Here is a 27,988-nt window from a genome sequence, read left to right on the forward strand (position 1 = left end):
AACAGGATAAACCGCTGTAGACCATTTCTCCTGAAGCGAATACACCTTAACATCTGTATAAGGACAATAGCTTATGAAACGTTACCAATGCCACACGTTTGACACAAAACAAACATTTCTCAAAATATCTTCTTTTGTGTTCCACAGAGGGAGAAGACAAAGTAGGGCGAATAAATATTATATTATTATGATAATAAAACTTTTTTATTATTTTGTATTATGTTTTTGTTATTTGGATTCTTTTTTATTCACAAAACATGATCTAGAATAGATGGAAATATAGAGGACTCATTTGTATTGTATTTTCATGCCCTCCGTTGCAAAACCTAGTATAAATAGTATAAAAAATAAAGTATTATCATAGTTAGGGACGTGCATGTGACAATAAATATGAATATATAAGACATTTTCTTGACAGGTATGTTACTTAAATGAATCTATATTGTACAATGACGTTTTTAAAGATATTGTAGCCCAGACTTATTGAATAAATGCTGTTTATGCACGATACATTTATGCTGTTTATGCACAAATAAACATGCATATATCAAATGCACGAACCGGAAACAGCCAGGATCTGTCAGCTATAGGCTACAAAGACAGAGACGCACAGCTCATGCATTTGTGTTTGGGTCGAAACTTTCTCTCTCGAGAAGCCTGTAGAGATTTATACGCGCATCGCATGCTTGATGGGTGATGGGCAGATTTTCTCCGTCCTCGTTTTTCTCGGTCACGGTTTCTATCGGCTGCTTACTCGAAGACCATCGATAGCAATCGCAAAGTGTTGATTTATATTTATAAGCCTCGTTCCCACCTCGAGACGACAATCGTGAAGTGCGTTTCAATGGACTGCGCCTTGCGTTAAATAGCGGAGGGTGTCCGACCGCGAGCGTAAACATGTCTAAGAATTATGAACGGGCTTTCCAGATGTCACAACGCTCAAATGATTTACCATGAGAGGAGTGAACATGTGTTGGAAGATCATTGCGACATTCAGCTTCAACTGCTTTAAAGGTTCGCCGTCATCTTCGCAAAGGTAGGTCATGCTTTCCGAAAACTGTCAGTGTTGCGCATCTTTTGCATCCTGAACTGTACGCATCGTGAACAACAGGGGCCTGTGAATGTGTTGCTATGGCAATACCTGATGTGATCGTGTTTTTGAGGATAATGCATTGTTGGCTACAAGTAGTATCGCATATGCACATGTATGTAGTACAGATTAAGACAAAACCGAAGACATGAATAGATCAGTGATGTGCTGAAGTCTATTGTAGGAGACGATACTATAGGTTATGCGACATGGCTTTTCTAGAGCTTTCATTGCTAAGGTGAGCATTCTCAGTTAGATGTCATCCATTTGGTGTCTCCAAAATTTAGACACAAAGGCTGAAGGAGGAGAACAAAGCTGTAAAAGAAATGTTGAGTGCAACGGAGAAAATCTGGTCGTGGTTATACCCAACATGTTTGAGTTCTTGAGAAATTCCTGAGCTCGCTTCTCAAACGATGAGATTCACAGCCCTGTAAATAAATAAGGAGACTCGATATGGAAAAAGGATTGGGAGACGTTAGGGGAAGAAAAACAATAAGCGGTCTAGAACGTTTCAACTATATTTATGCATCAGACGGACACCTTTATCCGAAGTGAATTACGCATTCATGCAAAAACTCTACCCGGCAGATAAACAAATAATTCTGGTTTGTGTTTGTTCTGCAGGTCGTCCACAAAGCTCGGCTCCAGTCAGGCAGCCAGTATGGAGAGCAGCTCGCTCACAGGCAGTCTGGGATCAGATGTTCCTCACTGCCAGTGCTGCATCTCCTACGAGGCCAGACTGAAGCGCCTCTCCTGCGGACACCTCTACTGTGACCCCTGCTCCGATCAGATTGTTAACCTGGCTTTTGAAGATATAGAAGGCCTGGCCGAATATCCCTGCCCTATGTGTAAAACCCTCCGTCACCTGGGAGGCTTCGCTCCGTCTCACAGCTACCACGGCATGATCCACTGTTCACCCTTTGGAAGTCAGAAACAGAAGCTGGTTGAGGAGAAGGGAGGCCAGTGGGAATAATCGAGTCGTTTCAAGGAATAGTTTGCCTGAAAAATATTTTTTGCATCATTTACTCACTCTCGTGTCGTTCCTGTGTGTATGACTCTTGGAACACAAAAGAAGATATTTTCAGAAATGTGCTTTTGTGTGAATACAATGGAAGTGAAAAGGAGGACAATGTTTGGTTGCCAACATTCTTTAAAATATCGTCTTTTGTATTCTGCGGATTAAAGAAAGTCATTGACATTGACCATCATGGTATCAAAATTGACAAAAATGTCTATTATTATTAATAATATTAGGCTGAACACTTGTATGCATAATGAAGTATTGGATAACTGGGACATACTGTACAGTCTTTTTTACCAATGACAGAATATAGAGGAGTATCTGTGTTTGGTAAAGAAAAACTAAATGTTGCGTGAGCTTTGGTGACCCTTTCTGAACAGACCTGCAAACCGGGTCGTGACCCAACACAGCTGAGAACCATTGCCTTGGAGAGACTGGGCTTCATATCATGGGTCAATGTACTGAATTTATTATCTGTAATAAGAATACATTGTTATGTCAGATTATTAAATAGATTTAATATGCCTAAAAAATGTTGATGCTGAAAGCACAAAAGAGGTTTTTCTCATATCTGGTGAGATCCAGATTCAGTTTGTATTCTGTTCGTGATTGAAGTGCAGAGGATATACAGTAGTGAAGTATTGCAGTTACCTTTAACATTTCTAAGTGTTTATTTGTTTATTTTATAATGAGTGCTGTTGATGTAAACGTTTGTGTACCTTTGCAATTCATGGATTTAAAAAATGGTTGTTCATGGTTTCATACGTTTTGCAAAGTGCTCATGTTGTAAATATCTATTTTGATAAGATGCGTCATGTTTTTAAATCGCCAGAATAAGCATTGATAAGGAAACCAAGAAATATATTTAGGAACTATAAGATGTATTTATTTATCTAAAATGTGCCAATAAAGGTTGTTATAAAAGAATAAGAAAAGCAAAGATTTGTCCCTGTGGCAGTTTAATGGGTGGAAATTACGAAACCACGCACTCATATTTTGCAAATTGATTTAAGGCATCTAAGGCAAGTATTGGTCACTGCCCTAAACCAAAGCAGTTCTTGTGTCGTCTTATATTTGATATCCGAGAAACAAAACCAATCGGATTTTTCAAGTGAACATAATCGGCTGTGAAACACATTTATACTGCGTATAAGAATTCAGGCTGAAATTTTAACACAAATACCGTATGTTAACATCACTAGCACCCTTTCCATTGCTTGACATTCTGAGAGACCGAGGATCTATGTTAATCTATACTTTTAACAAAAGAAATCGTGCAAATAAGACAAAGGTGATGATGGGAGAAGGAAAATCTCTTGTTGAAAGAGTTCCCGGGAACAGTGATGGAATGCAGGTAAATAATCATATTAAAATCTCCTTTAACATTAGAATGAAGTTCTTGTGCTCATTTTTTCTTAAAATGTACTTAAACATTTACACTGTAGTTCCTTCCCATCATGAAGTTATAAAAAGTACATCACAAATTCATGATGAAATAACACTTAAATATGAAACGTTTAAAACGGCAGAGTATATTTATGCTTGTAATGTCAACTATATTGCATCTAGTTTCCTTTTATTCTTTCCTTTTTTTGTTTTAATACTTCTAGAATAAAAAAATGCATGATTTACTGGACATCCTCGTACCACTTTGTTCGAATAAAGAGAAGCAAGTTGAAATTTCTTTGACTGTTTTGTCTCCATCTAGTGGCTGTACAAAAAACTGCAAAACCTGTTAAATCATAAAGGTTACAGCAGCCATTTTCGTGTCCAATTTACGTTTTACTGCTATTTTACAAGCCTACTGTACCATAAAATACCACTTTACTACAGCGAAGGTCCCGAACCAATTTTTTGGCATGAACTTTAGACACGTAACATATAACATGCAGAAACAGTCTTCACTATTGTCATGCGGATACCATCTACTTAATCTTAATACTCACTGTCCGAACTTGTGGCGGTCTCTGGGAGTACTTGATTTAAAAAAAAAAGAGCTTTTTACGTTCAATACTATATAGCTGCTCATACAGAAGAAGCCCCATGCTGTGCATTGTTTTTTTAAATTCACATGTATGCATGGAAAAACGTTTCTGATGAAGTTCCTGATTTGTACCGTATTTTAAAGCATTTGCCCACTGGAACTCTCCGCTAATTCAAACACTAGAAAACGTCGCTTCTCCTGCCTACAGGTCAGTGTGTGTTTCCCGGGTGTTTGGGATATTTGGCACTTGGAGAGGGAATGTAACGCTGGTCTGATTGTGACTCTTGTTGGTGGCCGAACAGAAACGTGTGCTTGCCGTTAATCCTCTGTGCAGACCTTGGCGGCTCAGGGGCGGTCCATGGGGCTCTGGGAGGGTTTGTGGGTCGGGTTGTCCCTCTGCTGGACGGTGGCTGGTGTTGAGAGGATCTAGAGGAGAAGAGGAAGGTCCCGTTGTTGGCGTTCTGGTTGAGGTTGGACTCCAGTCGACGTGGCTCCTGTTGTCTGGTCTGGTTTTCAGGGCGTCTGACAGAAGCCTGAGCGAGTTTCTCTCCGAGCTCCTGCACTTCAAAGGCCAGCTGATCTAAAGGATGCTGGCTGCAGGAAGACATGGGGTGCGAAAAGGCCTACAGACAGGAAGGACTCGCTGTTACAAAAACACCCACGATCTCACAATGCCTTTGTAGACAACTTGGTATATAGTTTATATTATATAACGTACAGCCTGCATTATCTTCTTCTGTATATTATAATATATAGCCTATATTGTCTATATCATGATATATATTATATGCTCTTCTACAGTATATCATAATATATTGCCCTTACGATCTTTTATTTTATATCATAATACTATATATAGCCTTTATGATATTTTCTAATCTCCTATATCATAACCTATATTCTAATCTAATGCGCTCTTCTATATCATCACATTTGACTATATATTTAATTATATATAGCCTATATTATCTTTTCTTTATTTCTCTATTAAAAATTATCCTATATTTGATATAATCTTGACCTCTATATAATAGGATATAAAATAGTAGATTATATAGAATATAGGTTATAAAATAGGAGACTATATAATACAATATTCTAGTCTTCTATATTATGTATACAGTTTATAGCCTGTATTATCAACTCTTCTATATATATATATATATATACAGTATATCCTATACATAAAAATGCATGTGTATATGTGGATGTATATATTAAACAACTGCAGGTATTTTAGTCAACCACATAATTTTGTGTGGTCAAATCCAAAAGAGTTTACCTGGGGGTGTAGCGCACCCCGTAAATAGCATCCCCTCCATACTCTTACACAGGGCCCTATGAGGAGGGGCAGCAGGGGCTCGATGGGATCGTGTATGGTGGTGGTGTTTTCTGAGGGATCAGAGAGGGAACAGGCTCTGATGAGCCGCTCAAGCCCGGACAAACCCTCGGAGGAAGGAGCCCTGCGGTGACTCTTCCAGTAAGAGCCGGAGTTCCCGCTCCGCCAGGGCAGCAGGTTTGAGGGATTGGAGAATGAACTACGAGACAGCAGGAACACCGAACCTGGCAGTCCATCATTGTGCTGAGAGAGAGAATAAACACACAGGGTAATGAAGAGGTAGAGTCACACCGACAGCCCAATTAGAAAAAAAAGAAATGGGAAAGCTAAATGTGGCACAGGTTGGCCTCTTTTCGAAAGAACATCCCTCTGATTTATAGCCAACTAGGGCAGCCATGAAAACATGAACCAATGATCATTATCTTGACACACGTGTGCGTCTCTGTCCTGTGTTATCAAATCCCTTATCAATGTTTAGCCTCCTATATAGGGAAGGAGGAAGTCCGTCATCATTAAGCTGCGGCTTTTCATCTGAAGTGACAACAATAAAATACACTTATTGCAGAATAGAGAAACAATTCATCCTCTAATTGTTTTCATCATCTAACTCACCCTCATGTTGTCCCAAATGTAATAAAAGCAGAATGAAGCCATAGGCTGGATGTCTGCTCTGCGGTCTCTACATAGAAGTATGGTGTCTTAACACTACTTCATCTTTCACTGAATTTTTAAGTTTTTAATAGCAGCAGCTTTGTGTGATCAACTCACATTGCTGCAAAAACGTCTCAAGGAATAGTTTACCCAAAAAGAAAATGTCAAAACAAAAGACTGAATATGAAACAAAGAAATGTCCCAGTTTTGAGAAATGTCCCAGTGGTTTTGTGTTCATTCAACGGAAGTCAATTGCGTTGCACATTGCTTAAAGACACAATGGTGATCTTGTAGGACTTGAATCAAATGGTTTCACTACTATCCCAAACCACCCGTCTTTCTATGAGGGCCGATGGATGTTTACATACACATGACTGCAGGTAAATCTCACCCAGCTGCGCTCCAGGTTCGTATTGAGGTTCCCGTTGAGGACGGGTGGAAGACAGGCGGCCTGTGACACAGGTTGTGTGAAGCGGGCTCGTCTCGAGCTGCTGTACTGCAGGGCCCAGTCCCACACGGGGGGGAAAGGCGGGTCCACCGGTTCGTCTGGTTCACCCATTGGCAGCTTCCTCAGGCCGTTGACAGGCGTGTAGCTCTGGGGCAGATGCTGCGAGGGAATTTCAGTGAAAATTTCACATCCGTTTGTTGTTTGTAGAATGTTAAACGATAGTTTCCAGGTCGGACGTGTTTTGAAAAATTCAGGCTGAAGTACCTGCGAGCGGCGACACCTTTCCCTCTGAGAGTTGGCCATGAAGCTAGAGAAGAGCGGCAGCTGCACGCTGTCATGCAGAGCCAGCAGGTAATCTTCTGTAAGCTGGAAGCGGGCGGGATATTGAGACCACAGCTGCCACACACAGTCAAGGAACAGCAGAAACACAGGGGCCTGTCGGAGAGCACGGTTCATTTTATCAAGCACAATTTTAACAAGACTTTTATTGTAAATTTACATAAATAGGTATATAAGTAGCAGTGATCCTACTGGACTGTCAGCATAGGAAGAATAGTTTAGGCCGCACATTGTAGGCATGCTCACAAAATAAGGGTTAAATGTAGGTTTTCTTTGCAGAATTTAAACTGGCACTGCGTACATCCTTTGCAAATAAGGCAGTCCTTAACTGCATTGCAACAAAGTCCTTGTAATGTTTAATACAATTTGGTGGTCATGAAATGTTATCATAACATGTTTATAAAACTGAAAAATATTGATTGAGAATTCAAATGTATTTTTTGTGAGTTCACAGTATCTTTAATATAACAACATGATGACATCGAACTATTAAGATTTTATTAATATATTCATATAATTCCTCCCATACCAAAAACACTCAAAAATAGCAATATTACATTGATATCGCTGCTATTTCCATATTTTGTGATTTAATTTCTTTGCCATAAAACCCTATTGTTAGTCACTCTTTATTGTTGTATACTGGGTTTTGCAAATATCTAACCAATAAAAAGTATTCAAAAGTTCAGTCTACTGAAAAACAACAAATCTGAATTTCGGAAGGACACACATATTAGTTTACTAAAATAGAAATTTGGAAAACTTTTCAGTTTATTGAAATCAAATCAAATACTGGCCTTAAAACTTAAACAAAAACGGATAAAGAGGCCGTAGCAATATTCTAAAACTATAATAATAAACGTTAATACATTTTAAAGAATTACAATGAATTAAATTTTCAAAACTCAATTCAAAACTCATCTTTTCAGACAGGCATACTCGCTTACATTTTTAATTTGTTTTGATTATAAAGACACTACTCTTTCGCAAGTTATTATTATTATGATTATTATTATTGATTTAATGTTTAATGGATTGAGTGTTTTATTGTTGCTTTTGTAAGGTGACCTTGAGTGTTGAGAAAGGCGCCTATAAATAAAATGTATTATTATTATTATTATTATTATTATAAATGTTATATTGCAATACAAATTTTACAAATAAATAATATGATGACAAAAGCATACAGTGTATGTATATTAATATTGTAACCAAAAATTTAAATATGATTTTATAAATAATAATAAATATACATTTTATAAAATAAGTAAAACTACAATAAAACAAAACTATAAGAACTCTGCTGGGTGAACTAAAATAACAGTATGAATGATCTATATAATTGTTTTATGTGTTCATCTTGACCTCTTCTTTATCACAGTCCCTGTGGTAGTTGATGCGGCTGAGGAATTTGTGTCCGGCTGTAATCCATTCCTTCTGCACCAGACTCTGAAATCCAGCTACAGTCCTGCAGTGAGGATCACACATCACCTGCACCAGACTAGAGATCACACAGTTCATGTCCCGATCCTCCGACTCTAAAGAAATACAGACAAAACAACACATTAAATCACTGTCTTGAATATATTACTGTGACTTCTAAGGGTTACAATGCATTCTAACTTTCTACGGATGAAAAAATATATATATAATCACATAATTAAATTATTATTATTAAATCTTTTGAGTTTTATGGATTTAAATGCCTGCATGCACAAGTGTAAATATACTGCGTCCACACAAAAGCATAGTTTCATGCAAATGAAAACAAGCTTTGCAGCATTTTACTGTTTTATTAAGTGCAAAAAAAATGTATAGCTGTGAAGCTGAAATAAAACTGTTATTGATTAAATGAATATATCATGAAATACATCTTTCTGGCACACATATAAAAAGCAGTTCCAAAAAGTCTGAAAAGCATATTTTCTCACCTAACTTTCACAATTCACATTTTGGGCATGTGAATGTATTTCATGGTTGTTTTTACAAATCACACTCTGCGCATGCTAATTTTAGGCATCATTTTCACTTCCTAAGCTTTAACTTCTTAAGTCATCACAAAAACTGCACTTTAAACCTCACACGAGTTCGCCGAATAGGGCTTTGAACCCTGGATCAGGAGGTTTCATCGCTCTCTTTCATGTTGTGGTTTGCAGCACATGTGGTAAACAGGTTCAAAGTGATAGATGGAGAACGTCAAACTCATCTGAGAAACTCATTCCTGAAATGATTTGCTGCTTGTCGGGATGCAGGGAATATTGATGATTATTGGAGGGCAACTGTGGGTCACGTCGAGAAAAACGAACGGTTTGGAGGAACATCAAATAAAACGGAATTTAAAGAATTGGAGGGCATTCCCAGATGTCTCCGTTTATTGGATTATGTGTTAAGATGAACCTCTGTGTCAGTTATTGTTTTTTATCACCTTTAAAGTGAAACATGTCATTTCTGAAACACTTGCATCACCAAATGTAATTGCAATTCCATTCGCTATTTGTTGGATGAACAGACGCTATTGCTCACGTCACTGGTCAGTTTAAGCCTGCTGTGTTTGGTTATAAAATTCATAAAAAAAACTGACCACAAATCTATCCTTACATGAAATAAGCTGCTGTATTTACAAACAATTTACACAAAACCTTCTTTTGTGTTCCAGAAGAACGACAGTCGAATATGTAAATGATGACAGTATTTAGTTTTGTGTGAACCATCCCTTTAAAGGAACAGTTCACCAAAAATATAAATTCTGTCATTATTTACTCACACTCGAGTTTTTCCGAACCTGTATAAATATCTTTGTTCTGATGAACACAGAGAAAGATATTTGGAAGAATGCTTGTAACCAAACAGATCTTGTAACCAAACTGGCCACCATATATAATATATATTAAAATATCAAGAAGATATGAAGAACTACAATGGCCAAAAACTGTTTGGTTACATGCATTCTTCCAAATATCTTTTTCTGTGCTCATCAGAACAAATACATTTATACAGATCTGGAACAACCCGAGGGTGAAAATAAAGAGAGTTTTCCTGTTTGGGTGAACTGTCCCTTTAAGTAGTAGTCTGTACTTAAATTGTTTAGATAATATTAGATGTTTAGTTAGACAAAAAGAAAACCACCTCAGGAAATGGTGATGTATATTGTACAGTAAAGAAATGCTTCTGAAGTCATCGCGTACCAACAGGGTGCGAAGTTCAGAGACAGGTCAGAGGACCGTTAATGATCAACATGACTAACCTTGGAGAACAACAGTCATGTGACCTCCTCTGAGCAAACAAGCGACCTCTGCTGCTTTTCTCAGACAGCACCTGCGGAGACGCAACAATCACATCACACACAGCAGGGCAAACACCAAACAAGCACACACACAGCAGGGTAAAACACACGCACACATCTAAACACTGACTGTCACTTTGTATTGTTATATAAGCTGTTTAAATCGTTCACTGCAATGTTGAGACTGTGACGAGCTAGAATTTCAGTCAAAACGTGAAGCTGCGAGAAATGTTTCAGTGCCGTGACACTGTTTCGTCATCAGTTATAACCACATACACAAACAGATATTTGCGTTTCTGTACCTGACATAGTCGAGCCAGCGTGTGCTCTCGAGTGTAGAGAGCCACTTGTCATCTGGCACCGATACAGACGATGAAATATCTGCGAGACAAAAAATGATTTAACCGAGCGACACTTTGTAGCAGAATGTTGCAATGGCATCCCATAAAAGGATGTGGTTTGGATTCAGTGACACATTTTAACCTGTTCCTGTAGCTGTGTTTACCTTGAATGCACTGCAAGTCACTTTCCATAAAAAGCTTCTGTCAAATGCATAAAAATAAAACTCGTACCGAGACCGTCAGGAATGTTCCAGCAGTACAACATACCACAAAAGCAAAAACGCTGCCGGCTGAGAAGAAATGTGAAGGATCGAAGTGTCGAGCCGACAGCTGCATGCTACTGCGAGGAATGTTGTGGGTTTAACCGAAGGAAGAATTTGAGGCTATACATGGCGAAATAGACTATTTCGGTTTCTCAGTAACACTAAAATGTATCTTCACACACAACGAAAGCTCTTTGCTTTGAACTGTGCACGTCTTCAGACAGTTACCGTATCCAAGTGTCTCAACAGCTGTTGCGGCAAAAAAAGTTCAACATTTACCCACAGAGAGTGAAAGTCTCCGCAAAAAAGAAGTAGCTTAACTGGAAAAACGTCATTCAAACAGCTGCGCAACTACACAAACCAGCATGAAGGTTCATTCTGAACAAAGTTTCACTTTTTCAGAATGTCTTTTAAATATACTGTATTTCCGACACTGGAAATAGGACAAATGCACTGACCGCCCAGACAAAGCGTCCGAAGTCTTGTGTGAGCCACCTGGATGTCTGCCGGGGATGGCATTTCCTCACCGAGGTCCACGATCACACACATCTGCTGACCGCCAAACAGCACCAGCTCCAGATTCCTTAAGATCATAGGAGCTCCATCACTGACCTTGTTGGGTCAACTAAGAGATGTGAATTTTATATTGACTGGGATAAGAAACAAACCTGATGTCATCCTTCTCATGGTAGATGTTATTTTGGAAACTGGCCATTCTTAATAAATCGCTGCCCCGGGGATGTCGCCAGCACCATCGCTGAGAGAGAGACGTCAAATTAGAATACGATTCATTTACATTTCCACATTCCACAATCATAATATTTAGAAGAATAAAGAGATCTAAAGATACTTTTCATGTATAGAAATGTATGCAAGTATAGCAGGCTGCACTGTTTAAAAGGGATGGTTAAGCATGGTTAAAATTCTGACTATTATATGACAATAATAACTGTATTTTTAGTTTTATGTAAATACAATGTGAAGATTTTAATGGCATCTAGCGGCGAGGTTGCGAATTGCAACCCCTCCCTCGACGCACTACAGCAGATTACAGTGTCGTCGGAGATAACATATTTACGAATGCGCTGTGTAGAGCAGTTTGTCCATTAAGGGCTACTGTAGAAACAACATGGTGAATTCCATGTAAGTGGACCCATGGGGTGTATGTAGATAGAAATAGCTCATTCTCAGGTAATAAAAATTATAACGCTTCATTATGTAAGGTCTTTATACATCTCTAAAGACATAGATATGTATATAATATTGCAATTCTGTCAAAAGATCCTCCAAAAAAACTCACACTGGACCTTTAAAGACAGAAAATTGAATATACATTATAGCTTATATCCAAAGCAAACCTAATACTGTGGGGCGAGGACACAATCATTATAAACAGGATTTGATTCAGTTGTGAAGAATAAGTAGTTATTAACATTATTTTTACCCACTAGAGGTGTCACAATATACCAGTATTGTCAAGAAGCGTGATGTTAAAAACATGACTAACGATATTTTTAAATGTGTAATATTTACACGATATCGAAAATTCGACCCATTTAAAAAGCTGCTTTTAAAGAGCCACAATGGTTACAAATGCTCTCTCTCAACCTCTCCATACTTGTATTTTAAGAGTGTAAAAAAATGAGTACTAATATCATAATATTTTTAAAGCAAGGCAACGCTATAACACGTCATTGGGAATCATTTTGGCAACGTGTGGTGAAAAATCTGAAAATCTTGCTCATTCGCAAGGAAAACCCTACATTTTAATTTTATAGTAATAAAGTTACAAAAAAGACAAAACCATAAATTAGAAAACAATGTTGTGTTACAGAGTTTGGTATAGTGATGTGTACAGCTGTGATAAACTCACTGGGATTCGTCCGTCATTGAAGTGGGCGAATGTTTTCTTCAGCTCTGTGTCTAAGACCCGATGGGGAACCACAGTGAATCTTGGGAGGCTATAAAAACGCAAGAAAACAACATTTGAGCAGTTTCCACTTCCAACATGGACACAGCTTCAATAAACATGAAATTATAATTCCAGCTGTGGTGAGATCACTCTTCCTGCATGCATAAACGGACGTACAGTAGACTTCAAGGTCTAGTTATTCAAAAACGTCATTCCAAACCCATGACTTTATTTCTTCCGCGGAACACAAAAAGGAGAGTTAACTTTTTTTCTTTATCCATACAATCAAAGTAAATGGGAGACTGGGTGAATGCTTAATATTATCTGTCATTTTAATGGAACAGCGACCAGTAGCTGTGGCTAAAAACATGAAAACTCAAAAAAGTCAGAAAGAGGATCTGGACCTGGTGGACATCTCAAAGCGGTCATTGACAGAGCTGACCCTCCAGCCCGTGGCACCTGCCCTTTCCAGCTCCTGCTCCCAGTCCGCCGAACACTCGAACCAGTTCATGTTCGGGTCACGTCGCCGGTTGCTTAGAAACTGCTTCATCTCTATAGACAGCGGAGGGAGGCATTGAACGCTTGGATTGGTTACAGGATCCGGTTTGTATGCAGAACCTCCCGTGAGCTGTGAACTCGAACTTGGTTTGCAGAGGTAACGGACTGGTGCGATGAACATGAATTGACTACAAACAAACCTTAACAGGGTTGAAAAGGGCTAGAAGGATTATCTGTGTCAGATTACTTTTCATTATTCATCTGCTTGATTTGCCCTCTCCGTCCCGGCTTAGCTCACATTTCTTTGTATGATTCATTTCAATATCAAATAAGAGCGCAGTGTACAGCTGGCTGGGACTACAATTGCAAACTACTAGAAAAATATGCCGGCCTCGGGAAGAAAGCTTGTAGACAATCTCAATATTTTTAGCCTTGGAAATAAATAGAAATAGAGAAATCGATCATATTGAAATGGTCTCCTAACATTTTCCGCAGCTGTATACAGCAAAATGAAAATACAATCTAGAATTGAATTTTATTTCCTTTAGTTTAAATACATATGATGATAAAAAACTCACCAATACTACCCAAAGCAGAATTCTGGAAGGAGAGGAGGGTCCCAGGTTTCAGTGGTTGGTAGGTCTTAGCAATGGTGTATGTGATCTGCAAGCACATTATGGAAATAAAAAGTCAAATGACACATTTGTGAAAGAAAACCATTAATAATATGGGCTTATTTAATTTAAACTGTAAAGTTAACAGTCAGATCTGAGTGCAAAATAAAAATAATTTCTTGCGTGTCTTGTGACTAGCTGTCACACGAGAGGACGAATGAGATTTCAATTGGCACAGATATTAGTAGGTGCTTTATTGCTCTTGAATTGGGTTTCAAGGCTAATTTGTAATATTCATACAAACCTCCATTGCTTGGGCATCAGGTGTGAGTCTATCAAACAGGAAACAGAAGACACGCAGGTCCCGACAGTACAGCACCAGTTCCTCTGGGGTGAACTTCAGAGAGCCGTTTGGGGTCACCAGTTTGGTGCGAGACGGTCCAACTGCAGCAGATATTTACAAGAATTAATAAAAACATTCAAACACAGCTGAGATTCAATGTATATGTTTCTATTTTCAGGATCCATTAAGGTTTTTTTTGGGGGGGGCAAGTTTTCTCCCATACACAGTGTAAAGATAAATAAATAACTGTCTCCCTCTCTTTCGAAGCACTACGGTGGCTGACACAGAACATAGATGTTGTCACGCTGTCGCTTGTTTGCCAAAGTTGATAACTTGTTTGCACTCTGTAGAGCAGTTTGTCCCTTTGGGGCTACTGTAGAAACAATATGGTGAATTCCATGTATGGGGACCGGCGGTGTATGTAGATTGAAATGGCTCATTCTGAGATGATAAAACATAACGCTTCATTATGTAAGGTCTTTATACACCTCCGAACACATAGTTATGTATATTATATTGCATTTCTCTCAAAAGATCCTCCAAAAAACTGCACACAATAGGCTTTACATTTCTTATCATCAGTCATCTATGTATCAGGCAGCAAAGACAGTCTTACCTGCCACGACTTTGTCTATGGAAGCGAGAGCCACATCGTGGTCTCCGAGCAGCACGGGATCTGCATTATCCTAGAGGACAATAGAAGAGAAACAATAAAGTGTCTGCAGGCGATGTTAGACTAGACGATAATAACAGACTGTCACGAAGTTTGTAAACTTCTGCTGGTTTACTCGTCCCTACTCACATCAGGTCTCTGGCTGTCCTGAGGCACAAACGCCACTCTGAAGTGAGTGCAAAACAAAGTCCCAGACAGCCATCCACCTCCTTCTTCTTTAACCGACCGCTTTTTCCTCACCAGCACGGCTCTCTGCAGCACACACTCTCCTGAAGAAACACAAGACACAAATCACGCACAATGAGAATCAAACGACGTCTCTGTGCTCCATACAATGAAAGTCTTGTGGGGTCCAATGGTGTTTGGTTACCAACATTCTTCAAAATATCTTCTTTTGTGTTCTGCAGAAGAAATGCATGCAGGTTGGAACGACATGAGGGTGAATAAATGATGACAAAGGTTAATTTTCTGGGGAAATTTCTTTTTAACATCTAAACAACTATGCACTGTAAAAGTAGAGCTGCTTTAAACCTTTTCTGTGCGCATATACATCCAGTTTTAAATAACAATCAGATTTTTTGGCATTGCTGTCGGAAATGTAAGTATGTGGAAGGAGTGACTAGATATAAAAGTCTGTGTGTAGGTTTTTACATCATATGCTTGAAAGCAGCAGTATTGCCAAAAGACTTTGAGAAAAATTATAGTTCTGTTATAATAAATCACGTGTTTTTTGACGGCCACAGTAATATTGTAGTAAAAAAAAGACATTTTTATAGAGATGGTGCCTCAAACGAACTCTTACACACAAAATGCCTCTGGTTGTTCCTAATGTGGACGTGGTGGCTTTCCCAAACCTTAATTTCCTTCATTTTATGACTCTCATGGTTGCGTTACATCTCAAAGTTCAATCCTGAGGCCTCATGGGACACAGATGTCAGAGAGACGGACTGGACGCTCATTACATTCCGCAAGACTTCTAAACATCTGAGGTTTTCAAACTCCCTTTTCAATTAAATTGTAATAAAATAATTTCATGTCAGGCTGTGTTTGCTTTCAGTAGAGCGAATCTGCACTTCTGATATAAAGCACATGCTAAGCTCGATTTGTTGTCGTCAACATTTGTTTTGCATTAAACGTCAGTTTCAGCTGAGAACAGTGTGTGCCACCAGAGCCAGGTTCAATAAGAAACGGATCACATCAACCTTCTTTTCCTACCGCATGATTTCATGTCTGGGAATGTCGGTTGTGAGGGAAAATATGAAGCAGGACCGCGTCTGCCATTCCAGAGGTTCAAAAAACTGTGCACGTGTACGGGCAGGATAGCGCAGAAGGTGGGGATATTTAACAACTGCTATGAGTGGTCTCCTATGAAGGCTGAGCCCTAATATACAATTGTATTTCGAAACTCTCAATATTTGTGATGTAAAGCAACACTTTGACCTTAATAATGATAATAAAGTCAAAAATTTGTTTCAGTGGTAGAACAACTCTTAGGACCGCACCGCTTTCTCTCTTCCATGTTGATGTGGCGTGGATATGGCTAGAAAGCTTTCCGTGCTGGACCGCATGCGCGCCGCAACCGCGTTGCCCCCTATTTGCGCCTACATTTAAAACGACGAATATATGCGCGGTAAAGACTCGAGATGTGAATCGGGCCTTAACCAGACAAATTCTACTGCCGCTGCTACCTGAGCAGCCTCCTAGAGGCTACAACTACACTCCGTAAGTTCTGCGTTCGGGTCTGTACACGAAGCCCTGCCCATTCCCCTGAGTGCTATATGATTTACAAACGATGTTTCTGCATTCGCCATTTCCATCAGCTTAGTAAACAAAGACATTATTTACAGCACTGGTAACAGACGATTGCGCTTATCAACCACATGGGGGAGCCGTGAGCAAAAGTTCTATAGTGTTGCTTTAAGAAAATACAAATCCAAAACTGCTTATAACAAGTGGACATGGCAACACTCGTGACAGCCCTGCACTCTGTGCATTTTTATTAGTATTATGCCTAGTTAAATAACGTTTAGTTTACAACGTATTTTAATTACATTCAATTATTATAATAAACTGAATAAATGCATTTTATTTATTAGAAGCTGCTCTTTCTGCTCTCTTTTTGATGAACTTTGTTTCTCTTTTAAGAACCATCCAAGATATTTCCCCTAAAATTGTTTAAAGTGTTATTTTTGGGTGAAATGTCCCTTATGTCATCATTTACTCTCCCTTTTGTCATTTCAAACCTGTATGACACAAAAAAAATTTTTTTGAAGGATGTTGTTAACTGGACCCCGTTTACTTGGTTTTGGGTCCATAAAATAGAAGTGAATGGGGTCCAGTGCCATTCGGTTACTTTATTCATATTCAAATATCTTTTGTGTTCTGGGGAAAAAAAGAAAGTCATCAAGGTTTGAAATGACGAGAGGGTGAGTAAATGATGACAGAATATTCGTTTTTGGATGAACTATAACTTTAAGAGAAGTTTTGTCTGTCCATTGCCGATTTAAAATGCTCAGATCCGTTCACCCCCAGCAGTTGATTCAGTTTCCTCTGTCCTGCGTCGGACGGTCACCTGAGATACTGCGGAACAGAGGACAAGTCTTACACACGTCCATACCTGATGATGAGACCGCACATGTGTCCACAGGTCTCTGCAATACGAGTCCTTTGACCCCGCATGGTTAATCCATCCATTCCACAGAAGTATGTTGTGTGTCAAGCTTTTGTGGCACATGATCTCTTTACATCTTCAGTTGACAAGGACCTCCACAATCTGCGGGCCCAAAATTCTGTCATCATTTACTCACCCTCAGGTTGAGAAGATATTCGAGGGTGAATAAATAATGACAGAATTTTCATTTTGGGATGAACTGTCCCTTTAAGTGGCCACTTTTAGGACCCCTATACAGTTTCTGTGAAACTGTCTGGGAAATAGAAAGATCTGTGTGTTTGATGCCCAAACAGTACGAGTCTATGCATGATGAATAACAACAAAGAATGAACTGTCTGTGAGTGGAGGCCTGTGTTTATACGTTGAGGTGAGAAGCTCTATTAAAAGTCGACGCTGTGGGAAACGCTGAGGTGCTGAGTGTATGTCCTGATGTTAAGTGTTTAAGATTAGGTCGCTCGGAGTCGGCCAACATTCCTGAGTAAAGCTCCTGTTTGAAAACACTGCTGACACGGATATTACAGCGAGGGGCTGCTGGGGTCTAGACAAATTCAGCACACTGAGCGATTGTTTTTGGATACCGTTCACACCCACATGGCTGCTCTGTTATTACCGCATAATCTGGATTGATCTGAACAGTAATGGGAATAACTAAATAAAGCCGAAATGGTACAAAATGAAGAGCATTTTAAGTGCGACAGGCGTTAAAGGAACCGTTCACCTAAAAATTCTGTCATTTTTTACTCCAAATCTGTATAAATGTCTTTGTTCTGATGAACACAGAGAAATATATTTGGAAGAATGCTTGTAACCAAGCAGTTATTGGCCTCTATTGACTACCATAGTAGGAAAATTTGCTTGGATTTGTTCTGTTGAACGCAAAAGAAGTTATTTTGAACATAGACCGTTCTGGGGCACTTTTGACTACCATTGTAATTTGTTCGACTATGGTAGGGGTGGCCAAGAACTGCTTGCTTACTGACATTCTTCCAAATATCCTTCTATGTGTTCATCCGAAGAAATAAATGTACAGTTTACAGATAATAGAGAACCTGAGGGTGAGTAAACAATCATATATTTTTCATTTGTGGGTAAACCGTGCCTAAATTTGAATGAAATGACATTGATATTTCCAGTCACAAGCAACCTTTTAGCTATGAGTATTGAGATTAACATTTTTATTTGATGAAAGCTTTACTAGCTTTAATTGTGAACCAAGCAAACACACTTTACCAAAACGTTCAACTCAAGAAGCGCCAGAACAGTTCGGATTCAGTTATTGGACAATAAACTTCATGGGAAATGTTTACTGTACAAATCTGCCAAGACTATAGACCAAGTCGGAAGACATAAACAACGCCGGTCCAGAAGAACTTCCGGTTTCGTTTTTTTAACACTACATATTGTTTTAACAAAATACAACCATACATTTATAATCAAATCAGAATGTTAAACCAATATCTTTAAGATTGAATTATATATGTAAGATAAGTCTTTCTGCTGCTGCTATTAAGCATTAGTAGCTATGTGGGCGTGTTTATTTATTGTTTTAGTTGTAATTTTGGGTTTGTAAAGCACTTTGGCCAACGTGTGTTGTTTTTAAATGTGCTATACAAACAAAATGATAAATTGATAAAAAAGTACATATTAAACCGGAGGTGCTGCTGGACCAGTGTTTAGTATCTTGCAATGTGGTCTACAGTATAGGCCTACTGGTTACAACAATCTTTGGCATCTAAAACGCGATGACAACAGAAGTTGCTTTATCAGACATTACCTGGCAAACAGCAGAGGCCAAGGACATCTCTCCCCCGCGTGTGAACACTACTGTGGCTCAACATCCTCTCCTATAGCAAACACACAGAGATGAAAGAAATATTGTTTATATACAAGAACACTGCAGAAAACAAGCAAACTGTATAAGCACCTATCGTACAATTGCTCTTTTGACATATCGCTTATTGCCCCCCGAACTTCGCTTTGGATAAAAGCGTCTGCTAAATGACTAAATGTAAATGTAGGCATTCTCCATTTCGGTTTCATTGAAAATCTATAATATGGAGTCAGAATGACATGAGAGTAAATAGGCAAAACAACAAAAATCAATAAATAATACTTAATCATAAAGTCAAGCCAATGTTACAATATTGTGTAAAATAGGTTTGAGCACTTATGTATGGTACAGTCATGGTGTAAAGTGACCGTTGTGTGTTCTTTCTTTATTAAGCTGCTGATCATGTGACAACAAAACTGTCTTTGCTGCCTTGCTTTTATCAAGACGCATGAATTCATTTCCTTACTCATTGCTTTTGATAGCATTGAGTTTCACTTCTACATGCTATAATTTATTTATTTATACCGTTGTAAATGAAGTATAACAGGTGTAAATACACCCCAACATCTTTCAGCAGACGTCAAAGGAGAGAAAAAGCTCTTTAGCAAGACTGACATGTCATTTCCCGAGAAGGTGCGAGCAAGAAACATCTGGCTGCATCGTGAGGATTATAAACACATTTCAAACACAGTGTATGTTCAGATCCTGGCAACATGGAGAGGATTGAAGGCAATACTGGTGACGACAAGGAAAAGCGGAATGTAACATTCTACCATCAAGTTTATTTTATTTTACAGCGCAAAAAAACAGCCATAGGACTGACCAAAGTGCTCGACAAAACAGACAGAATAACTATAAAAAAAACACTTACTAAAAGGCCAGAGTGAAATTATGAGTTGCTGATCTGATGTTGGAGTCGCGGAATAAAATAAAAACTTTCCTTCAGTTAAACCCCTCTTTGGAGAACTAATGGATTTACAATACAAAACATAAATCTTATTTCGTTAAATTAGGAAAAGGCCCAAAATATATCTGAAATGGGTAAACGCGAAGGCAAAATATCTACTGCGATGATTTTTATACACTGTCTGAATAAAAATTATATAGCAACTCAAGATGCCCTATAGGATTATTTACACTTTGGGGAAGATTTTCTTTTCAATTGCAAAACAAAATGCCAATAATCACAATTACATCCCGTTTCGAAAATCATCTACAGATGAAAAACTGATAGCTAAGCATCGGTGGCTATCTGAGAATCGTGACTCTGAGGAAGTGAAATAAGGTACCATCAGACTCACAGAACAGAAGAAAAGCAACAAAAAACCCTCAGCGTATTTCTGCTGAGGTCTACACGAATCGAGTCACATGGTCTTGGTTGCTATCGTGCAATCTCTTTCTTCCTTCTCCGTAAAACAAAATCCTCCCTCCTCTTGGCTTCTGGGGAACGAGGCGGCCAAGACTCATTACAGTTTCCATTGCTCATGGCTTCCCCTGGTTTCTGTGGCTAGAGAAGTCCAGTTCGGGGAACATTCAAACCTTCTCTTCCCTGAACCAGCCAGGCCAGACTCACGAAACAGCAAGGGCAGAGGGAAAGTGGGAATGCTGTGAGTCTTCACCATATAAACATCACACTGTTATTCAGTGAATTAGTCATCACCAAGGGGCACAATATGCCTTTGTGCCAAGCATCAATCTAGAACTAAATGATGTAACTAGGGGCCATAAAGGGAGGCTTAAACCCATTGCTTCAAAATGTACGGCTATTGTTCATAGTCTTGTTATTTTAAGCAGCTCTATGCGCTCCTCTGTGCTGCTCAGAAAACGTCAGCGCTTGGGAAAAATGCAGCGATTTCAATAAAACCTTTGAAGTATTTGGTCATTTGAATGTTTGAAAACAACACCATTGTGCTCAGACTCAAACAGATGAAATCAAAAGTCATTTTTGTTTAGTCATACCCCTCCTGTTCAACTGAAGAAAAATATATCATCATTTTTATCATTGCTAAGGGTATGGAGATAAATAAACGCATAAGCTCAAGCTTCAAATGTTTGGTGCGTTAACTCGATTTGAGCAAGTTATAAAAAATATATTAGACATTAAGATGAGACTGTTTTGCCTATAATAAAAAATAAATCTCTATTTTTCAAAAGCTAACAAAAAGTCCAAAGCTAACTCTAAGGACTAAAGTATCAGAAACTGTGTAGCAACACACTAAAAATCACTCACTTAAGCATTCACATAGCAACATACCAAAAACACCTTAGTGACCCTATAACAACAGCCTAAAATATGTCTTAGCAATCACAGAGCAGCAAACTACAGAACACCTTAGCAACAGACTTAAAAACACCTTAGTGACCCTATAACAACAGCCTAAAATATGTCTTAGCAATCACAGAGCAGCAAACTACAGAACACCTTAGCAACAGACTTAAAAACACCTTAGTGACCCTATAACAACAGCCTAAAATATGTCTTAGCAATCACAGAGCAGCAAACTACAGAACACCTTAGCAACCGACTTAAAAACACCTTAGTGACCCTATAACAACAGCCTAAAATATGTCTTAGCAATCACAGAGCAGCAAACTACAGAACACCTTAGCAACAGACTTAAAAACACCTTAGTGACCCTATAACAACAGCCTAAAATATGTCTTAGCAATCACAGAGCAGCAAACTACAGAACACCTTAGCAACAGACTTAAAAACACCTTAGTGACCCTATAACAACAGCCTAAAATATGTCTTAGCAATCACAGAGCAGCAAACTACAGAACACCTTAGCAACCGACTTAAAAACACCTTAGTGACCCTATAACAACAGCCTAAAATATGTCTTAGCAATCACAGAGCAGCAAACTACAGAACACCTTAGCAACAGACTTAAAAACACCTTAGTGACCCTATAACAACAGCCTAAAATATGTCTTAGCAATCACAGAGCAGCAAACTACAGAACTCCTTAGCAACAGACTTAAAAACACCTTAGTGACCCTATAACAACAGCCTAAAATATGTCTTAGCAATCACAGAGCAGCAAACTACAGAACACCTTAGCAACCGACTTAAAAACACCTTAGTGACTCTATAACAACAGCCTAAAATATGTCTTAGCAATCACAGAGCAGCAAACTACAGAACACCTTAGCAACAGACTTAAAAACACCTTAGTGACCCTATAACAACAGCCTAAAATATGTCTTAGCAATCACAGAGCAGCAAACTACAGAACACCTTAGCAACCGACTTAAAACCATATTAGCAACCACACAGTAAGGTCAACACCTAAAATATGTCTTAGCAATCACAGAGCAGCAAACTAAAAACACCTTAGCAATGGACTAAAAACCATATTAGCAACCACACAGCATGATCAAGAACCTTAGCAACCACTCAGCAACAGTCTAAAAAACATCTTAGCAACCACACAGCAGCACATAGTAAGACAACTTATCAACCACATAGCAACAGACTCAAAACGATTTTAGCAATCGATAGCAACAGACTAAGACAAACCTCAGCAACCACATAGCAACATGCTAAAAACATCTTAGCCCCCAAACAGCAGCACCTTAAAAACACCTTTGCAACCACATTGCAACATACTAACAACACCATACCAACTCACCTTAGCAACACTCCACAAAAACAATGGCAACAAAACTGCATATAACTTCTCATCAGAAAAAGTCAAATATTATTGCCATATATAAACTCTCCTATAAAAAGCGCAGTTTTATATGCAGAAACCACTGCTTGGGTGCCAAGCTTTCTTCAACCCCGTCATGCCCCTTATAATGCTTATTAAAATCTCATAAAAAAAATAAACCAGCTAAAAAGATTGAGGGTCAGTTAGGATGAGTCACCGTTCTTCTGTAATACGTTTTGTTTTTCAATAAGTCACTTTTCCTAGACAGACCCTCAACATATCCCTTATTTAAAGATCTCACAGTAACACCAGATCCTGTGTCATCGTCATACTGCAGGAAGTGTCCCCAAAGCAGTAAATTCTCATTTAAGATTTGAAGTTTGGTCAGCGCCAATAGCCTTGTGGTTGGTGTGCTGACATATAGTGCTAGTGCACTTGCCGCCCGCCCCGAGTTTGATTCCCGTCTCGAGTGTCATTTACCGGCCCACTGTCCTATGGTTTTAAAGGCAAAATTCCCCTAAAAATATATATTCATATATATATATATATATATATATATATATAAAGTTTGGACCATGGGGCAACGTGAGTGGCTTATTCACCGAGAAAATGCAAAACTACACAAAGGTTGACCTAGATCTGATGGTAGTGTGTATGCTTCCCAGGGGCATTTACATAAGGTGATTCCTAATGTTCTTAGGCTCTGTTTTTGAGACACACAAAAAAAACTATTAAAGAAAGAGCAGTGCTGCACAAGATATCAATATATTTTGCGAATATGCACATAGGAATTGTTTTCAATAAATAAACAATTACAATGCTTTTAAAAAGTAAAAAAGTTAAAGTTTTCGTCAAAGCAGAGAAACAATAAATTATTGATTAATAATTGATTATTAATCTTCAATGTCAATTTGGTCTTCCAACCATTATGAAAAAAAAATCAAGGTAAAACCATTATCGTGCCGCATTCATTGTCACCTCTCTTTGTTTTATATTATTTGTTTATGCATTCATGCATTATTTTACCTTTTTATATTTGTTATTGCGTTCAGAATATGGTGTTACATAGACAAGTTATTTATTTATTAATTATGTAGCTATTTATTGACTTTTCAAAGTCAACGAGTAATCGTGTTAAATAATCGTGATCTCTGACAATAATCAGGATGACAATCTTTGTCATAAGCAGCCCTAGGAAGATGATCAACAATCAGAAAAAAGGTTGTATAATTATCAGGTTTTTTAAATATTTTTATGAAGTTCAAATTGATATCAGAAACCTAAAAATAATAAAGGGCTTTACAATTCAAACCGTCTAACATCTAAAGCAAAACATGCAGAATGCCTACCACATTCAAAAGATAAACACTTTGACAAACACGACGACTAGACGACCAAAATCCCCAAAACAGACTACTAGATGACCCCCATGAACAATTTATTTATTAATGTAGTCGGACACTTTCGATGTGACACCAGCCAAAATCTACAAGACATCATGAGACTACAGCTGAAAAAAGACTTGTTATGACAGACTGACAGCTTGAATCTTAACGCATTTGAAATGAAAAGCACATGTGGTAACGTCCTGACACAACTGCTCCATTCCCAATCTCTTTTCCATCTGTTCGTTTATAACCCTGAAGTGCACCACGGCTCGCAGTCGCCCCATTCCCAAATGAAGCCCCCTTGTGAATGGGTGGGCTCCATTCACTAAACTTTCTATTTGACACTGTATACGCACTAATGCCGTTTCTACAAATTCACTTTCTGGGTAAGGAACAGCCGCTTCAGCAATACATATTCACTGCCACAGAACAATCCCAAGCGCAGAAATTCTGGGTAGGCCGTTTCCACGGCAACAGCCAGATGTTGTGCACATCGGGGCCTGCGAGAGGAGGCATTTGCCTGAGTTTTCCCAAAGGCACATTAGAATAGCCGTGAACGTAGTTAGAGATCCAGCGGAATTCAACTTGAATCAACTTTAGTGATAAATATTTCACAAAATAACTACTGTTTTCCTGCCCCTGTATTTAAAGAGCAGAGCGGCTCTCTTCACAGGAAATAAACTGAATGGTAATTTATAGCATCAAGTTAAAGCACCAAAACAGCTCATCGGATGACGCACACATTTGTGAACTTTCCTGTATACATTTCTAAGTACGTTCCTTGTATGGCAAACTCAGACACGTATTTCTTTCACAGATATAACAACATAAAGTGGGTTTATGATGACACGAGGGTGAGCGCGTCACAATAGTTTGAGTGAAGAAGTCTTGTACAAAACAGATACATCTTAATATGAAAATACACTAAAAGTGTAACACATTTTCTGACAATGAATGCATGGTTGGAATCTGTACACCGGACTCCCATCATGCTTTACGCATGAATGAAAAACAAATAACCACACCACACCCCACCCCACAAGATAAAAAGGCACAAAATAGAAAAATCAGAGAATGTAAGAATGGAGCTCTGTCCACACATGAAGTATGGCAACTCAAATCATAATAAATTCATTATGCAAAGCAAATTAAGTGATTTCGGTTTCGATGCATTTAAAGACTATTATTAGTAGTGGTATTCCTGTTATTTTCATTAGAAGAACTGACTTTTCAGGCTCAACCACACATTGTGGTCACATCCATTACAAGCCTTTCAGCTTGAAAAAGAACTGAAAGCATTTTAACGCACTTTTCAAATACAGAGAGACATTTGTTGAATGGAAAAGTGACCAATACCAGGAATTAAGCACGTATTTACCTGCTGCTTAAAGTGTCTATCGAATACACTGCATCAACACAGATGTGTTAGAAACCTTCACAAGCTTTCTTACGTTTCAATCCCATCAAATGTAAAGCTAACATTGCAAGGACTTTAACAAATAATAAACTGAATTATTCATATTTTTACTAGGCTAGTATTAAACATCGAGGCTTACCTTAATGTCTGGCACCAGCTGCCTGACTTTAAATGTGGTTTTAGATCCTGTCAACATAATTTCGACTACAAACAGCCGCAAACTAACAGAATAAACAGCGGTTTGGAAGTGCAGCTTTGATCCGCTTCATGCTACAGAAAACCGACGTTCTGCGTCCTGTTAGCATCACTAAACCTCTTTCAACGATCACGCTACGGTCGTACGTAAAAAATAAACGCACTTGGCATAAATCATCTCTTTCGCAGATGTATTTTCCACACGGAGGACGCGCTTTTCCATCGCATTTGTTTACACCCCTTGCGCCATAGTGAAAACGACGCAGGCGTTACGGAGTAATAAAAACCAGCGCTGAAGGCTCTTAAAGGGACAGTACACCACAACGCTGAATGGAACTCCCATCAATCAACGGGCGTGCGTCAAATCCTAGTTTGCCGTCTAGGTGAACAGCATTGTTGGGCGTCTTTGGTTCGACATTTTTTGCCTGACCATATATAAATACGCTCACACTTGCTTAAAGGGATCTAAAAAACGGCCTTTATATGAAACTTTCGTTTGCAGAACACACACAAAGAAAATAGATTTTGAGAAACGTTTTGGTGCTCATACAATAAAAGTAAATGGGTGACTATGTTTTCCAACATTCATTTACATTTATGCATTTGGCAGACGCTTTTATCCAAAGCGACTTGCATTGTACTATAAAAGGTTTTGTTTCTATGTGCAATCCACTGGGATCAAACCTACGACCGTGGTGTTGCTAGCATCACGCTCTAACCAATGAGCCACAGGAACGTCATACAGGGTGAAAAAAATTGAAAACGTCTTTTTGAGTAAACTATCCCTTTAAAAGTGCAAACCTACAGACAATTATTTATCCAGACAGTCTCACTAATGTACATTTTTAAAACCAAAATGGCAATTTTTATCATTTATTTTTTCAATAAGGACCTCAAAATTGTTTTGTGTGTATAAGTAATTAAATTAAAATGTGCTGTAGTATTTGTTTCTGGTATGCAGGAAAGACTAGTATAAAAATGTTTCACAATCACATCATTTGGAAAATACTTGAGTTCAGATGTCTAACGGTTGATTGAGACGTTAGGTTTAAATTGATTGATCTTTCAAAATTATATTAAACTCATAGCGCTTTTCATAATTGTGCATTTTTGCTTTACATCAAATTGATACCATAGAAATAAGGAAGCCATAGAATACAGTGAAATTATAAAATATATAGTACAAGAACAAAATAGAAAATGCGTTACTAGAATTTCTTCTTCAACATGAGTGTTCAACTTTTGCACGATAAAGCAAATCACTTTAGACATATTAAACATGGAGAAAGAATGAAATATTTAGCTAAATGCATAAAATATCACATAACATTCACAAACCTGTCTGCAAAATGCACCACAAATCATATTGTACTTCAGATATGAACAAACAGACGACGCTGTCGGACACCGTACTTACCTTTCCAACACAGCATCAAAGAACCATTTCAGAGCAACTTCCAAACAGCTGAGAGAGTGATGTAGAAGTCTTTAGATAGTGATGTATGTACTGCATCAGGGTTCGGGTGGATATAATCTCATGCAGTGAACTCCGCGTGGAAAAGGCTTGCACTTGAAATGGATACCTGCAAAGCAAAAACAAATGAAAACTGATACCAAAGATATCAGCGCTCCTATTACTTATTCATCACACTCTCACTTTGAATTTAATAGAGCAAAAAAATGAGTATTTTTTTAAACAAACACACACAGATGGTCATCACTAATGTAAGTGTGGCTCTACATGATTTAGAAGAAAGCCAAAGCATGTTTTTGTATTAAGCAGAGTTCACGAAACAGCAGTAAAATAGTTGGTTATAATGCTAGCATTATCACAATGAGGAAACCCATGTTTACTGATAGACACACACAGGGCAAAGTTCACATTCTGTGGTCATTTTCAGCTCTAAATGGCAGGTAGCGCTTGGCACAGGATGTTGGGAACTGAACTTGTAAATGAACTCATCTTGCAGTCGTATCATACAAATCCAAACCAAATGAGAGTTGTAATTTTCGATTTCGTTGACGTTTCAA

The 27,988-nt window shown here is 38.4% G+C and overlaps 2 protein-coding genes across 3 annotated transcripts; one reads left to right on the top strand and one right to left on the bottom strand.

The window, feature by feature from the left end:
- Nucleotides 1-673: 673 nt before the first annotated feature.
- Nucleotides 674-3,031, top strand: LOC306901556 (uncharacterized protein). The gene is made up of 2 exons (XM_079469399.1): nucleotides 674-1,036; nucleotides 1,715-3,031. The coding sequence occupies exons 1-2, from the start codon at nucleotides 954-956 to the stop codon at nucleotides 2,061-2,063; spliced, it is 432 nt and encodes a 143-aa protein (XP_079325525.1). The 5' UTR covers nucleotides 674-953; the 3' UTR covers nucleotides 2,064-3,031.
- mtmr11 (myotubularin related protein 11) lies at nucleotides 2,978-27,823 on the bottom strand. 2 transcript variants are annotated; one of them, XM_079469398.1, is made up of 17 exons: nucleotides 27,375-27,823; nucleotides 19,245-19,314; nucleotides 14,929-15,068; nucleotides 14,743-14,812; nucleotides 14,088-14,227; nucleotides 13,748-13,832; nucleotides 13,076-13,223; nucleotides 12,633-12,720; nucleotides 11,428-11,516; nucleotides 11,218-11,342; nucleotides 10,458-10,536; nucleotides 10,117-10,187; nucleotides 8,238-8,410; nucleotides 6,798-6,968; nucleotides 6,477-6,692; nucleotides 5,378-5,677; nucleotides 2,978-4,718 (listed from the first exon to the last, which is right to left on the bottom strand). In XM_079469398.1, the coding sequence occupies exons 2-17, from the start codon at nucleotides 19,306-19,308 to the stop codon at nucleotides 4,305-4,307; spliced, it is 2,373 nt and encodes a 790-aa protein (XP_079325524.1). In that variant the 5' UTR covers nucleotides 19,309-19,314; nucleotides 27,375-27,823; the 3' UTR covers nucleotides 2,978-4,304. The 2 variants fall into 2 exon arrangements, with proteins under 2 accessions (XP_079325524.1, XP_079325523.1); XM_079469397.1 differs by lacking the exon at nucleotides 27,375-27,823 and adding an exon at nucleotides 25,902-26,251.
- Nucleotides 27,824-27,988: the final 165 nt, after the last annotated feature.

The sequence above is a fragment of the Barbatula barbatula genome, assembly GCF_947034865.1.
Source record: "Barbatula barbatula genome assembly, chromosome: 12".
NCBI classification, from domain to species: domain Eukaryota; kingdom Metazoa; phylum Chordata; class Actinopteri; order Cypriniformes; family Nemacheilidae; genus Barbatula; species Barbatula barbatula.